Source organism: Gymnoscopelus braueri (genome assembly GCF_963280865.1).
Source record: "Gymnoscopelus braueri genome assembly, chromosome: 3".
Lineage (NCBI taxonomy): Eukaryota > Metazoa > Chordata > Actinopteri > Myctophiformes > Myctophidae > Gymnoscopelus > Gymnoscopelus braueri.
In genome coordinates this window covers 37209241-37226979 of record NC_137612.1, presented here as the reverse complement: position 1 = coordinate 37226979, position 17739 = coordinate 37209241, and the positions used below count along the sequence as shown (strand labels likewise).

At 40.8% G+C, this 17739-nt stretch overlaps 1 protein-coding gene across 1 annotated transcript in view; it reads left to right on the top strand.

The window, feature by feature from the left end:
* The window catches only part of ppp1r16b (protein phosphatase 1, regulatory subunit 16B), a 147574-nt gene that overhangs the window by 33555 nt on the left and 96280 nt on the right, over positions 1-17739 (top strand). The window contains exon 2 of the mRNA XM_080424405.1: positions 5225-5672. Coding sequence (XP_080280531.1) covers positions 5408-5672 — 265 coding nt within the window. The 5' untranslated portion in view covers positions 5225-5407. The remainder of the gene's footprint in view (positions 1-5224; positions 5673-17739) is intronic.

Below are 17739 nucleotides of genomic sequence, written 5' to 3'. Positions count from 1 at the left end.
AGCTCAGCTAAAAGTGCTAGTCTAATTGGTGTGCATTTCATACATCATTGAAACATCTGCCAGGCTTTCAGCCTCAAATGTGTAAAAGAACAGAAGTTCTTCAGAAGTATGCTGGTGTAATAATTTCAATACATTACATGCTTGGTAAAACATGACACCGAATTGTGTCATGTTGTCGTGTAACACTTGAAAAGTCTGTTTGAGAAGTTAATTTTGTTTATATTTGAATGACTGAGGACTAGGCAGCAACACAAACATGCCAGACTATTTGTTTGACTGAATTCTGCATTCACAAATTAAATGAAAGAAGTAAATTAGTGTAAATTGAGTCATTTTGACCCAGACAAGTGACTTTTGTGCCTGGACAAGTACATTTACTTGTCAGAAGTACAAGTGCCTGAAAATGTTACTGTCGAGTTCTGGATATCTGTCAACTTTGGAGAGTTTGTACAGAACGTCTACGGTATGTGTGTGCAAGGATGAGATTGGAGGAATTCCACTTGACTGCCAGTGGAGAATGCACGCACACACACACACACACACACACACACACACACACACACACACACACACACACACACACACACACACACACACACACACACACACACACACAGAGAGAGAGAGCCGTGTAGAATGAGAGTGATGCTGAAGGAAGTGATTAGACAGCTGGCTTCCTGTCCATGTTCTCAGCAGTTGGGTGATAGTTGTCTCCTAGTGGAGGAAATGCTGGGTTCTCAGTGGAGAGCGACTGGCAGCACATTGTAATGGGTTTTATCATGCAACGCTGGCTGGTTGACTGGCACCTACAATTCCTTAGTGTTAACCAATTCAACACTCTAGACTTAGTAAACTGGACCTGAGTTGTCTCTGTACTTGGACTGCTTTTACAGACTCTACACCAAATCTCTTTGCCAAAAACAGCCGATCTACAATTTCACAACACATCGCAACGTGATGCGTTGTGAGCTTGTAGATCTGCTATCGTTTGGCTAATGTCCCCTCCCAGTATATGGATGGTGGATGCTGGGGTTCAAGTGGTTAATTTAACTCGGATGAGTGCACAAATGGAACCAAATGGACCCCACAGGTCCATTTAGTTCCATTTGTACACTCTTCTGAGTCAACATAAAACTGGGAATTTACTGTGTGTATGCACACATTGTTTCGTTAATATTTAAAAAACTCATTTAATCATAAACCATGCAACACTAATGGCTTTACATACTGCAAATTGCTACCATAAATAATGCACATTACATAAATGGAGGGCCTATGCATTAGAATGTTTTGCATGTGTGATAAATGAAGGGGAAGTGACGTATTGATTTATTGATTGAGTGAGTTTATTCAAATTTTTTCACATAATGTACATTACTTGTACAGTATTATGTAAAATGTGTGACATATACTGGAGCATCCGCAGTGGAGAGATACACCGTTACTGTATGCATATGAATGGCTCAGCTGCTATTATGACTTCTGAAATGTCACTCCCAATAAATGAATTACCTTTTACCTCTAAACTTGATCAAGTGATGCTCCTAGGTCTCCCATAGCTGAAGCTAATGTAATTGACTATCAAAGACACATAACGAAAACACTGAGTGTTCCCTATTTGTCACACATCCTGCCTGAATTTAATTAACTTGGCACGCTGTGACTGCTCCTCATAGAAGAGAGATGAGGTGTGTGTGCGAATATCTGAGAACAGCACTCTGCTCAGCATAAACTCCAGCACATCACACACCATCTGCAGTGGAGCTACACCGTTACTGGAGGCTTTCAAAATGGCCTTGCTGCTATTATATGATAATGAATGATAATGGTAATGAACTTTAATTTAAGTGCTTTTCGAAACAGGCTTACAAATTGCTTTACAATATTAAGACTAATATACAGCCATGGGGGGGGGGGAAACATAAGTAGAGTCAAAATCAAAGGATAAAATAAACATTAATAATAGAAAATGACATTGACGGTTAACATACCAATATAAATGTATTAAGGCAAACATGACATGGTTTACAAACAGGGACGCAGGAGGGGGGGGGGATTGAACATACTCAGTTCCATTGGGGGGGATATCCCCCCCACTTTTTGGATGAAGAAAAAAAGAATAAGAAAAAACCTCCGACAACTACACTTCATGGAGTCATTTTTTTGTACCGAATTAACCGAATTAACTGAATTAAAGTAACAAAAAAAAAAGTAGCAAACCCGGGAAAAAATGCGAACATTTTCTGCGCGCGAGTGCATGCGTCCCCTTCGGTTCTAAAATGCCCTCTGCGTCCTTGTTTAGAAATAAGCATGGATTAAAGAGGCAATTTCTCACTATAGTATGAAAAGGCAGGTTTTCAGAAGTGATAACAGATGACACTGAATTTTATAGCATTAGATTCCAGAGCCGCAAAAGCCCGATCACCAAGGTGATGAGGTGAGTTTTAGAAACTTGGATGTAATGCAGCACAAACTCAGACTCTTAGGGATCCTGCAAACTAAAATGTAACAATCAATTCTGAAGGTCAGCATTGAAGAGAAGCTAGGATGGGAGTATGGTCCTGGTTCTTAGAATTGGTTAATAATCTAGCAGCTCTGTTTTGCACCAGGTGAAGATGGGAGATACAGTAGCCTTTTTAAAAATGTTATAGATACAGTACTATATTATATAATCTGTCTATCATGTCAAAAATAAGTGGGAAAAAATCATAATGGTGTGTGATTTGTGTTTAAAGGTGTCACACAAAACGTGTAGTATTAGAGTTATTTATTTATATATTTATTGTTCAAGCCAAGAAATCTAATGAAACTCGTTCTAATCTTGTTTGGTTAGAAATTAGCTTGAACCTTCTATTTTAACCTTCCTCTTCAGAATCGTATTAATAACAAGGCAGGAGTAGTAATCAATTGTTTATATATGTATGTGTTTATGTATTTGATATATATGTATATGATATTCTGAAACACATCACATTTGACACATATACTTACAATAGGTACATGGGTGGGAGTCATTGTTTAATGTCATTCTTTACAGGCCTGCCTAAGCTAGAGTGACACCAAGAGACAAGAAAAATGAAACTTGCTTTTTAGCGCACTCTCCCAACACATTGTGATGCAATCAAAGTTTGATCTCAGGAAGTGGTGAACACAGATGGAGGACTATAGCAGCTCTGCATGTAAATGGAAAGTTCAGAATTCAACCCACCCACATTACGTACTAGAGTCTAATCAGACTGGCAGATTAAAGGATAACTTCACCCATTTTTTACTTAATCTTCATATAATGGATCCTCAGTAATGCTCATTATAGGATGGCATCAATTCCCTCTACGCTCTTTGTCTTAGAGGTGGAGTGTGGACAGATCAGAGAGAAGCTGGTCATTTCAAACAAGATTTCACTAGTTAGGATAGACCAATTAGCCTATTTTTTAATTTTATTTAGAGTAGCCAATTATTTTGTACCCCCTTTTCTCCCCAATTTAGTCGTTATGCCAATTGATTCCTCCCCACACACATTTCTGTGTTGTCACTGCTGTCGTATCCTACCGACTCATCCACCAGTGAGGAGCCCCCATCGGGAGGAGGTAGAACCTTCGTCCTACTCCTCCCGCCCTACACTCCCTGTTGACAGGTTCCGCCACCAGCCCAGAGGATTACATGCAATGACCAATATCACACCCGAAACACTTGTGTTCCCATAGACGCCCGACAAAGCCGGTTGCACCACGGTGGATTCGAACCCACAACCTCCGTGGTGGTGACCAGCGACTTTACCACTGTGCCAACCGAGCCTCATTTAACCACTTAAAGGTATATTTCACTTTAAGTGGTGTTTTTTTGATTACTTTTTTCATTTATTTTATTTAATTTTTTTAATGTATTTATTATTTTTATTTTCCAAAAAAATATATTTAAAAAAATGAAAAAAGTTATCGAAAAAACACGGCCCCCTCGCGTATTAGGAGGGCAGGGTGAGTCACCAGAACCAAGGACGGGTGTTTTTGATGAATCTAACATCTTACAATGGGTTTGTATAGGAAGGGGGCGTGTCTGATAAAATGAATATCAAATATCTAAATAGTGAATCAAGCAACTTAAAAACGGTCTGGGGGGTTCACAAAAGCCTGAGTAGACGATAAAATGACCAAAAGTTTTTTTGAAAGTGAAATATCCCTTTAAGCCCTATTTGATACCTGTTGTGAGTTTGTAGAGCTTGTACATTTCACCACTTTTGAAAACGTTTAGACAATGTCACCTAATAATGGTGTGCCCAAAATGGGGACACAATGTTCATGGTTAAAGGCATGTCCACATGTTGTACATAATCTAAAATTTGACTTTGATACTATCCTATTAGCGTTGGATGTAACAGCGGTATGAGTGTCTGTATCATTTGTTTCACAGACATGGTATTGAGTGGGTGATATCCTCTCTAAGCAACTAGAGCTATGTTATTAGCTGTGTGACAAGAAGAGTGGGTGATGATCCTCTAAGCACCTGGAGAGCTATGTTATTAGCACTGTGACAAGAAAAGTGATCCAAATGTTATGCAAATCATGTGCCACATAAAGCGTCTTGACACGGATGGTACTACCCTTATGTAAGCTGCTGTTTTATTGATGAGAACGGGAATGGAAGCACTAATATCGTTGCAGTCATAGCAGTTAGCTCTAGATATGTACCTAAAACCTCAAGGTGTCCCCAGTGTATACTATATGTCAGCATACTATATGTCACTGTTTCCTGGCTGCATGCAGTATGCCTTCTTCTGCATTTTGTTTACCCATGAATTCATAAAATGCTCTAAACGTATGTGGTTGAGCCTTGTCTATGGACTTAAAGGTCCAATCTAATCCTGTGAAATGGCGAACTCTGTGCTACTTTTTTGAAGGTTGTCGTGAATATTGATTGTGGTTTATTGTTGTCCGGTGTGATTGTTGTACGTTGTATTATTGTTAATCTTATGGAGCCGCCGGGTGAACATAGTAGAAAGTGTCTTTCCTCGTAAATTTCCCATACCCTGCCTTCAACACTCCACCCCACATCAGAACAAAACACCAAAATACAATAAGAATGTTTACCCAAATTATAGATTGGACTTTTAACTCTGTCCTCTGTCCTCAATTTAACGCCCAGCATGTTTCTCTACCTCTTTCCCCCTATCTCTTCTTCTCTCTCTTCTTTCATCTCTCCTTCCTTTCCTTTCTACGACCTCCTGCAGGGAAATCTGCTCCTGGGAGGGCAAGGGGTGACGGTGCTGAAGATGGGAGGAGGCCACGGCCGAAGGTGCAGTCCTCGCTAGAAGCCACTGTCTTTCCCTAATCCCCCCCCCCTCCCCCCCCATCTGCACCATCTCCTTAACCACCACCACCCACACCACCCTCTACCCGTTTCCTCCGGCACCATGGCGAACCACCTGGAGCTGCTTCAGGAGCTCCAGCAGCTGGACAAGGTGCCCAGCCTGGAGAGGCTCCGGACGGCGCAGAAGCGCCGCACCCAGCAGCTGAAGCGGTGGGCCGTCTACGAGAAGGAGATGCAGAGCAAGAAGCGCAAGGCCGACAAGAAGAGCCGCGGCAACGGCAACAGCCACCTGGCGGCCAAGAGGCACGTGTCGTTCGCCGCCAGCGTGGCGCTGCTGGAGGCCTCGGCCAGGAACGACCCGGACGAAGGTAGGTGTGCGACGGTAGTGGGAGCTGTCACCTGACACATAGCGGGGTCAGGAGGTTTAGGCCTGTCACCATTATTACCCTTTTTTGTTGACCATTGTCATACAAATAATTGCGATTTATTATTTTATTGTGTTTTTGGCATTTAACTTTTTTTTTTAAATAGCCTTTGTAAACTAAATTTTCACAGGACAGATTACAAACAACTGTAATATGCTGTATAAAGCCTATTACTGAAATATACAAAGTAATGATGACTGACAATGACCAGTAACAATTAACCAAAATAAATAATGTACGACAGGCCATATACTTAATAATTTTGTACTTTCAAAAATCATTCATTTTCCAACATTTTTGATATATTTTGTGCCCTTAATCCTTAATGATTGAAAGAGCATGGACAACAATGTGGAAATAATTATGTAACTATGGGAGTTCTGTTAATTGCGTCCAGCTGTGTTTATACACAATATACAGATGAATGGAAACAATTATGCAAAATAATTGTGATTAGCACAAAATAATTGCAATCAAAATAATTGTGACAGGCCTACAGGTGGAGTGTTACACGTGGTGGGTGGGGGGGTGAATCACAGAAGCGCTGTCTTGTGAGGAAATGAGTCACCCAGAAATTGATTATGCCTGATTAGCGGATTGGTCCTGTAGCGGAAACATGACTCATTAGAGTCAAACACTAGGATGTACCCCACACACACACACACACACACACACACACGGAAGATAATAATGCACAACTACTCTCTAGTGTTTGGGTTCCGTTCAGTACCTGCTCTCTGACACTGGATGTGAATAATTACAGCAATTTCAGCCTCACCTTAGTACTGCAGTTGGATGTAAAACTACCAAGGTCAGTGAAACGATTAGCTCGGTCTGAGCCGCTTAAAACCACGGACAAAGCTCATGTCCCTCTAACTGAATTGGTTATGTTAGTAGAGCCTTTCATCATAGTGAAATAATGGAGTTGTCACACTGAGATGAAACACAGCCAGTCTTTTAATTTCTTTGTGTTGTGCGTGCTGTGCAAGGGATAATGCATGGGGAGGTAGTCATTATTGAAATTTAAAGCCCGACAGGGTGATAATGCACCGAGGCGGAGCCGAGGTGCATTATCACCCTGAAGGGCTTTAAATTTCAATAATGACTACCTCCCCATGCATTATCCCGCTTATTACACGGCTACTTACATACATAAATAAATAAATGGACTCAAAAGTAACAACAAAACGAAGTATTTCCTTGCTTACGGCAATGAAAGTATTCCATAAGTATTGGGCTGGGCGGACAAGTTCGCCTCGAAAAAAAAAAAAAAGAAAAAAAAAACTCGCCCAAAACACACTCGCCCCCCATTCTATATACCGCCGATTTGCCTGTAATACCGCCGGATTTGCCCCGGGGCGACTGTATTTTGGGGCGAGCGTTTTGGTATTCCCCCGTCGATGCGCCACGATAAACAAGGAAGTGCAGTGGATCAAATAGAATCACTTTTCGGTTATTGCATCGTCTATTTCTCACTTCAAATGTTTTCAAAAACATTCTTGAGAGCAACGTTTAGTTGTAAATGACATTGGTTGTTTGTTTACATGGCTGTCATGTTGGATAAAGTATAAAACCAAGCAGCGCAGGTTGGCACAGGCAGGTGTTCTGAGTCTCTGATTACACAGCGGTCCGTTATAGAGCTCATCGGTCATTATCAAGAAATAATGACCGATGACTGACCAATCAGAATCGAGCATTCAACCAAGCCGTGTAATAAGTTGAGATAATTGTTTCCTACCAACGCAAACAGTATTCTGGCCAGAGGTACTGCACCAACCGTTTTCTGCCCAATGGTACTGCTTCATCTGTTCTCTGGCCATGGCGGTTGAGACGAGCCATAGTACTAATAATAAACGTATATATTTCAGATATGGCACATTTCATTTAACTTCTCTCTCTCACTTTAAATTAAGAGGAAATGTGCTTTTGTGGGGAAAAAGACAAAGTTCCTTACATACATTCTTTGCTGCTGTAAGCTATATTTAATGTTGAGCGACCCAATATCCGAGTGGTTAGGGCGCGTACCACATGAGTCCCAAGTTCGATTCCCGGCCTGCCGAACCATTTGCTCTCTCTCTCTCTCTCTCTCCATTTTAACTGTCTCTCTACCTGTCAATAAAGGCTCAAAAGACACACAAATTACTTAACCCATTAAGACCCGGAACACGTCTGTGTCATTTTAGATTTCTTTGGCTATTCAAAAATAGCAGATATACAAGCTCATAGCGCGGCACCGAGTGCCATGCTACAGTATGAGCTTGTAGATCTGCTTTTTTTTATTTTTTATCGCAGTTTTCTTTTGTTTTGGGGGGGGGGGGGGGGTTTCAAAAAACTGTTAGGATTTAGAAAACATTTTTAGACTCGCCTCATGTATTAATGGGTTAAGCCAGATGACAGTGTCCTTAACATATATTGTAGCATATTTGTTTTCCTTATGTATATTGTTGCCTAACAAAAGTAGCCATACACATAGTATACACACAAACACGCACACATCATTTGTATATTATACAATACTGTACATACAACACACATACACACTCAACCCAGTTGGTGGTGAGGGATTTGTGTGGTCTGGATGCTCGACCACGGCATGCTCCATTGGATTTCACTGAGGTGGGATATCTAAATCAAGATTAGATCCAGTCAGGTGGTGTTCAAAGGCTAGTCGGCCTAATTGGATAGAAGGGCTGGTGTTCTGAACCAAATCTTAGACCATTAGAATTACTTTCAGCAATTGTCGGTAATGCAGTCGTTAAGACTGTTGCTGCTTTTTTTCTCTGACAGATTTAAGTGGCAATAAGGTATGAAGTGCCAGTAAATGGCTTTATTGAATGACGCTAAAAGCTTTTTCACTACAGCCTGCTGTTTGCTCCACGTCGGCCTAATCCACAGAAAGTCTGGAGAAAGTGTTTTAGACTTTGAACCCTGTTTGTTGTTGCTGTTGCAGATGGTGTTTGTGGTGTTCCTACTGGTGGGTTGGTAGTGTCAAAACAGGTGGTTGGACACCGAGGCCTGTCACAATTATTATGATAATAATAGTCATCTAATCGCGATCATTTGAGATAATCGCAATTGTTTTTGCGTAATCGTCATAATTGTAGAAATTTAAAAAGAGCAGAAATAGCTGATCTACAAGCTCACAACTCGTGTTGTGAGCTTGTAGATCAGCTTTTTTTTTTTTTTTTGAAAGGATACAATTATTAAATGTTAGTAATTTCTTTATATATTTAAGTTATTTGTCATATCTGCCCTGTGCAATTTTTGATTATAAAGCCATAAAGGCAATCTGATTTAACCACAATTATTTGTATGACAATTAATCGTCAACTTAAATTTGTAATCGTGACAGCCCTATGGACACCTGCTACATTTGCTCCTATAATTCACTTGTAGTTTGAAATATGCTGTGGTGAAAAAGTGATATCTTTTGGTATTTGTTTAGTAACAGGGGTCTCCTCATCTCTCCAGGTTTTTAGCAAACAGAAATTACATTTTCAGCCGGGATACCAATTTCATCCAATGAGGAGAGAGAACCCATTTATCATCTTCAATTTTGCAGTATTCCAATTTCCAATTTTTGTCTGCTCATTCTTCTGTTTAATCACTTCCAATTTATCTTGTTTATCCTGCATCCTGTATGAGTTCCCTCTCCTGATTGGATGGAATTGGTATCCTGACCTGAAAATATATTTTCTCTTCACTAAAAGAGTCGGAGAGACCGCTGTTACAGCACAAACAATCTATAGCAGTGATTGCTATGGGAATACTGCATAGAGCTACGGTATTTAACACTTATTGTAACAATAAAATATCACTTACAGAGTGCGTCTATGCTGAATTGCTGTATCCCTGCAGCGTTTTGTGCTCTCTCTGTCTGAAGTATATTTTAAAAAGGAGAAATGTTTCTCTCTGTCACTATTTCAATTTGCAATAACGCTGCTTTCCCTGCTACATCAATTTACCAGACAATTTATTTATTGTGTTTCATTTCTGCTCGGTCCATGCAATGTGTATTTATACACATTAAGCAAAGGGTTGCTTCTGTGTGTGGTTATTGGACAGTTTTTGAGGCGAGAAATCATAGGGAATTCTCCGAGACAAAGAACATTGTAATTGGATGGCTCCTGTTTCATAACACCAATTTTATGGCACAGCAGGCAGAAACAAATAGCTCAGCTGATATTTCTTCCTGCAGACTCACACCCACCTGCTATATAGAAGGTTATAGCAGCAAAGTATATAGTAGGTGGCCTAAAGGTAAACAAAGGTATACAGTTACAATACTCGTTTAACCCATTAAGTCTTCTAAATCCTTCTAAACAGTTTTCTGAAAAAAAAACCAAGGACCCCTAAAATTGTATGCATATGGCCGCGGACCCCCATCTCAAAATATTTTGTTCCAGGGACCCTCAGAAGCAAAGATTTGAGTTAAAAATGTTTGCTTTAAACAATATCTATTCAAAGATTTGCACAAATTTTCACGATTTTAAAAAAATAGCAGATCTACAAGCTCATAGCGTTGCACTCGGTGCCGCGCTATGAGCTTGTATATCTGCTATTTTTGAATAGCCAATGAAATCTAAAATGACACAGATGCTGTCCCGGCCTTAACTCATTCACTGCCACAATTATTGCTGGCCGCGTTTGCCCACTGCCAGAGATTTTTCATTTAAAAAAAAAAGTACTCAGGAGCCGAGATACAGATTTTTTAAGTTTTAAGTTAACAAGGAAGTGGATGGGAGTGTAGATCTTTAAACAATCATATCTCCTTGGTCTTTGGGTCAAATTTGAAAAAAAAAAAAAAACGTCAGTGGCAGGATTGGTAAACGGGACAAATTACGTTTTTTACGTCAGTGGCAGTGAATGAGTTAATGGGTTAAAACCCTCTGCTAGAAACCGGTCACTTTCGATACGGAGGAAGGTCATTCCACAGCCTGGGTGCCTGGAGGAAAGAGAGGTGGTATGGAGCATTGTGGGGAAGGGATGGATAGCCAACTTGTGTTTGCTGATCGTAGTACGTGCAAAGGGGTGTAAGCCCTAGGGCTGTTAATAACTGACCAATCAGTGAAATCCTAAGTGTATACTGTATACACATAAGGGATGCCGCCTCTGTAAATCATTGTACAAGACGCAGTGACCACTGAGCTCGTTAATTTGTGTTGGCAGGCGTACAGCGGTTACGTGAAAGTGTTGTCTGTTGTCCTTATTCTTGCCAGCGCCTGAGCATAAATGGTATCTGTTCCACACACATCTGTATCCACACACATCGCGTGTGTGTGTGGGTGAGTGTGTGATGATACAGAGAGGAAATGATACTGAGAGAGATACAACACAAACACACACAGAAAAAATACGCATGCACACAGAAACGGAGAAGACAATGAATGTCAAAGACTTGTACCAACAACAGGAAGAGACAGAGAGAGGGACAGATAGAGGTCTGCTCACATTGCCAGACTGGCAGCTCTCATGATTCTGTTAATCTCATCTCTCTTTCCTTCTGGTGTCCAAATGCTACAACAAGCAACCAGACTGTACTGATCCATTCTCCATCATGCTGCTCACAGACCACAGAATAAAAATCTCTCTCTCTCTCTGTATGTATCTGTAGAGTATACAGTTAAGTGTGAAAGTGATGCTAGATGCACAGTATAAGTTATAACTAAAACATAGCTTATTTATTTGCAGCAAAGACAGGAAGAATTTATAAAGCGAGAGATTTCCGGCTGGGAAATATGTCAATATTGTGACATGAAATTAGATATAATTTGGGATTTTGTATATCGTAACAACATATATATATTTTTTTAATTTTACCCAGTGCCAACAACATATTGGAATAACGGAATAAGAGTTCGGTTTTGTTAAGGTTGTATTACAGAAAAGTGATGCAATTCTCTGAATTTACCTGACTGTTGCAGCTGTTCTATTATTTGCCTTATATCCACAACAGCTATTATACAGGAATTACTGATGATTATTTATCAGAAACGTCATTGTCCAAATATTTATGAAAGTACAACTTGTCAGCCCCACAGTATCATCGCAATATCAATATTGAGGCATTTCGACAAACACATCTTAATTAGTCCATATCTGATATCTCCCACTGCTATGTACTGTATGGAGAAGATGTGCGGTGAGTTACTGTTGTAGGGAAGCAGCTAAATCAAACCGTGACTCTTACTTGTTATTTTATTTTCATGAATCATAACCTTTGGCGCACAAGAATATGAAGCAGAGCTCTGAAGTACACTCATGTAGAACCACTCAGCCCAGCCCAGGAGAGGATGGATGCTGATGAAGGGAAGGAATAAATAGCGTCACTAATCACCTTTTTCCTCATCAAGGCAAAGGAGAAAGGAGTCTAATAACTGCCTGGCCCGTCCGTCCAATCTTTAACCCATTTAAGACTGGGAACACATCTGTGTAACCACTCAAACCATTTGTCTATTCAAAAATAGCAGATATACAAGCTCATAGCGCGGCACCGAGTGCCGCGCTATGAGCTTGTAGATCTGCTATTTTTGCTAATTTGTGCAAATCCTTGAATATATATATTTTTAAAGCGAACATTTGTAACTCAAATCTGTGCTTCTGGGGGTCCCTGGAACAAACTATTTTGAGATGGGGGGTCCGTGGTCAAATACATATAATTTTGGGTGGCCCTTGACATGAAAAAGTTTGAGAAAACCACTGATACAGCAACACAATAGTTCTTCAGAAAACTGTTAGGATTTAGAAGACATTTGTAGATGCGTTCCAGGATTGAATGGGTTAATTAATCTTTGGTCCGCTAACAAAAGAGGCGCATATCATAATGCAATGTTCAGTGGGGAAGCCGCGCTATGCAGGAATAATGGGGATGGCATTGACAAATTGCCTGCTTGTGGCAGGTTGACTAGTCCAGTGATGGTGTCCTATATGGCCAAATGCATGGGATCGATCCTGAAATACTTACAATCTATACAAAAGTGCTTCATAAGAACAATGTTGGTTTAACCACTGTATGCCCTGTTTACTTCAGTGTACGACAAGTCACAAAAATAGCGATTAAAAAAAAAAGTTTAAATGTTTAAAAAGTTTGATTAAATGTTTTTAATTACATAATTATAATAGTAATAATAATTTAAATAAATACTTTTTAAACCGCTTTCGATTTAAAAAATAACCATAATTGTTTAAAATATTTGATGACAGGAAACGGGACCACCACCGCGGTGTGGGTTCGGATCCACCATTTATTTCTTTTATTTATTTTTTTGGTGTTTATTTTTTACTTTTTCAAAATGCTGCTTTTGCTACTGCATAGTGACATGCCCAGGGCACACCACGGGGGCACCACGTTGAAACTGCTTAACTAAGATATTCCCCGAGAAAAAAGTAAATGATCCAACTTCCACACGTTTCACTTTCACTTCCCCAGGGTCCATGGCTGCACGACCATTTCCTGCTCGTGCAGCCATAGTGGCATGAGCTGTGATTAGTCTGGTGAACATACAGACGTACAGTACAGTACAGTACAGTCCAGTCACACACGCCCTGTTCTAGACGTCTTGGCCTTCGGCCACGTCGGTAATGAAGAACGAAATAAACTGGCCAGAGTGCAGTTGAACTTGACCCGAGGCTGACCCCCCTGGGATCCACCGGCCTTAATGACATGAGAGATTTGATGGCCGCCCCGAACTCTCGTTTTAATCCCTGATTGGATACGGAGGGAGGGACCGTTTCCTGTCATTCTTTCACTGCGTCGTAATTACCATGTCCATGCTCCGGAGTAATTGTGTTTGTGTGTGTTGTGTGTGTGTGTGTGTGTGCATGTGTGTGTGTGTGGGGGGGGGGGGGGTTGTTGTGTGTGTGTGTGTTTTTGAACACGTGTCTGAAGTGCTCCTTAGTACGATGGTGTCAGAATAGATTTTCTATTTTCAGCATGCATCATATGCAATGTTGGGCAGCAACATATTATTTAGTAATATATTACTGTAACATTACTTTCCCCAGAAATGAGTAGTGTAACTTATTACAATTGCCAAAACAGTGATATTATTACATATTGCCGTTCCAAGTAATTCTGCATTGCTGCGTTACAATGAACGCAATTAGTTTGCTACATAATAATAATAAATTGGGATTCAGTTCTAAAAAGGGCGGGGGTAGCAAAAGTAATTTGTAATATAATATGTAATATAACTTATTACTCTTGATACCAAGTAATAAGTAATATAATATTATTACTTTTTAAAGGAGTAATGCCCCACACTGGTCATATGAGGTATAAATCAGGCTTAAGAGTGGACATTTCCTTATTTGTTGTGGTACACACACTTCAGTAGGCAGTAGGGTTTACCTCTAGAAGATGTGACAGTATTTCTTTAATCTGAGGTGTGTGTGTTAGTGTGTGTATATACAGTATGTGTGTGTGTTTCACTCCTTTCTGGCCTTGCAGTGGTCCTGTCATTATAACCTCCTCTGACAGTCTGGGGAGAGCACACACTCACCAGGCTGGGAGCAGAGGTTAGAAGAAGATGTATTAATCCATTAAGGCCGGGAACGCACCTGTGTCATTAAGATTTATTTGGCTATTCAAAAATAGCAGATCTACAAGCTCATAGCTCACTGAGTGCTATTTTTGAAAAATTTTGAACATTTTTGCAAATCTTTGAATATATCTTTTTTCGGGTTCGAGGGACCCCCAGAAGCAAAGATTTGAGTTACAAATGTTCGCTACACAGATGCGTTCCCGGTCTTAATGGGTTAAAGCAGAAGAGGATTAGATGTTTACTCGAGCTGAAGTGCGCGTGCGTGTGCTTGTGTGTGTGTGTGTGCGCCTCTGTGTATATGATAAAGAGGATGTTGAAAGCAGTAGAGAAGGGATCAGTACACTTGTGTGTTTGTGTGTGCATGTGTGTCTGTGTACAGTATATAATTATATGCTTGTTGGATTGCATATACTACTGTAAGCACTTAGAGACTGTTTCTGCGAATGTTCAGTGTGTGTGTGTGTGTGTGTGTGTGTGTGTGTGTATATGTGTGTGGGGGTAGGGGGGGGCGTTGTGTGCTGCTTTTGAGAGAGAAATTGAACCAAGGAAAGGATGCAGCCAGATGTGATAGAGTGGTATTAGGAAGTAGGATATCGTTGCTGTCGGGCAGAAACCTTGTATCTCCATATTTCAGCTTTTTATGTTCAATCAATTCACCATACGAGAGTGTCACACAAAAGTAACTGAATATAACTAACTATATCTACAAGCAATTTCACGCATTGTGAGCTTGTAGATCAGCTATTTTCACTATTTTTAGATGTTTTAAAGAAGAGAAGAAGAAAAAAAAGATACGGTTTTGGACATACAAGGTTTCCATATTTGATGATGGGATTGTGTCCTCTGTCCGGGTCATTACTTCACCCTCGGGTCAGGGCTATATGACCACTCTGAGACCTTTAGCGTCCTGTCAGGTAATGATGGCTGATGGCTGTGAAATGACTGCGCAGCGCCTCGGTGTCTCTCCAGCGCGGCTCTCTGGGGCAATTGAGATTGATATGTTTTCTCATTGTCCCTCCAGAGAGCTGCCTTCTTCTGCCAAAAGGTGCAGAGGATGGGGGGATCGGACAGAACGGACAATCAGCAAGCGCTTACTCTCTCTCTCACACACATGCACACAAATACATTTGTTGCAGACGCACAAACAACACACACACCCCACTCATGCATGCGCACACACATACACGCACGCACTCACACACGCTCACTGATTTGCTCACAGAACTGGGACATTTTGTCAGCATGCAGTTTGTCTCAAGTAGCCAAACGATTAGAGATCTCCCCTTACTGATAGTCTGCTGACATCTACATTCAAAGTCTGGGCTAAAACTGGGGGGAAATTATAAAAAAATAAATAACAGCATTGCAGAACCAATGTGAAGAATCGAGGGCCGTCCATATTGGAACGATGACTTGTTCTCAGTCAGCAGTCAGCATTAGGGGTGGGACGATATGGGTATCTCACGATACGATATCTTTGGCGATATTAGGCCCTCGATAACAATAATATCACGATATTCGATATATTGCGATATCACGATATATTGCATGAAATTTCACCAACGATATATCACGATAGTCCTTGTATTCAATTCATAAACACATAAAATAGCACTAAACAGTTCAAAATCATCATCACACAAATACAGAGTCGGGGAAAAAAACGTATCACAAAAAATATATATATCGATATTTTTCGGCAGTATATCGATTATTTATCGCGGGAGGAAGTATCGATATATCGTCCCACCCCTAGTCAGCATACAGCATGTTTGTCAGCGGCCGTTCTTGCCACTGTTCTAGCCCATCTATTGAATTTAGCAGTCCACAGGTGTAGTAGTTGATGGAGATCTCTGATCATCTGGTGAGACTAGGATGCAGTTAATTGTGTTTTTAACCACTTAAACCCTCTATTCTTAGTCAAAAGGACCTGAGTTGCAACTGTACTTGGCACACGTTTTTCACTGTACACCAAATCTCTTCGCCAAAAATGTACGATCTACATGCTCACAACGTGTTGCGGCGCGTTGTGAGCATGTAGATCTGCTAATTTGGGGCGAACGTTCCCCTCAGAATAGGGACTAGGGAGGGATGTTGGGGTTTAAGTGTTGCTTTTTGTTATGGTATATTGTGGTGTTATGCGATTCCTATTCCTAAATTGGAAGTTGCAGGACAAGGAAGAGATTCCAGGCAGTTAAATGTGGTGGGACTCGGGAGGTTAGGGTTTTGTATAACCACGTGAGCAGTGCCCTTTGTTGTGCCCATTGGTTTTACTTTTTACCCAATGGGTATAGAAACCAATGAGTGACCTTGCGGCTCCCTTCGTCCATTTATTTGTTAAGTGTATGGTCCAACTGAAATCCCTAATTCACAGCTGAAAATGTTCCCTCACGGTGCATCAAACCACTTACCTGCATTGTGAAATGTTCGAGATGGGACGTTAGTGCAGGAACAGGGTGTCCGTGTTCCTGGATAGTCTATGAGGTTTTACCAAAACCGTGTAGTGTAAGAGGTTTTACCAAAATGGTGTCCATTAAATCTTTACAAAATGTGTGTGTGTGTGTGTGTGTGTGCACGTGCATGAGATTGGCTGCAGAAACATAACCCGTCCTTTTTTGTTTTGTTCAGCCTGTCTACGCTTTACGGCTCCATGCTTTTCCCACATTATGTATCCACCCGTTTACGTGGCAACACCCAATTCACTAATTGCCAGTCTTTTCCCGACCGAAAATCACAACTTGTGTGGTTGTCGGGGAAAAAAAAGGAAAACGAAGCCACATTCTAACTTCCCATTTCCTTTTTTAGGAGAGTGGCTTCGGTCACTGGCTCACCACCTTCTTCTTCCATGCTATATTATCATCCTAAAAAAATACAGTGAGTGGCAGGAATAACTGCTTTATATAGATAGGATAGAGAAATACACAAGCACAGTCCTTAAGTTCTCTTTGAAGTCGAACTGGCGTGGGAGGCTTCAATTCTCTTCTCTCCTTTTTATTTGCGTGTAAATTGGCTCTTGGAGGGATTTTTTTGTCTTCCATCCCTTGCTCTATTAGACTGGTAAGGCTGCCCCCTTCGAGGCCTTAGATGGGCTTTATCTGCCTGCCAGGCATATTGATGCAACACAGTGGCCTGAAGAAGTCTAGATAGGAACTGTAATGGCTATTTCAGAATGCCAACCTGTTCTAAATCAATCTATGTATCTATCTAACTGTATTTGAACTAAGGAGGTTTAAACTCACAGCAGGGGTCTTTAGTCAACCACTCTACACATGAATGTGCTAAATCTAACTCACCTACAGCTGTAAATGGAACAGCTGATCTGAATCCTTCATGCTATTCTCACTGTGTCAGCTATGTGTATTTGTGTGACTGTGTATGTGTCGCTCTGATCTTTAGTCCATACCTTATAAGACCATTTAGAATAGCCTCTTTGGTACAATGTGGAGTATAAAGAACTGTGGTAGAGG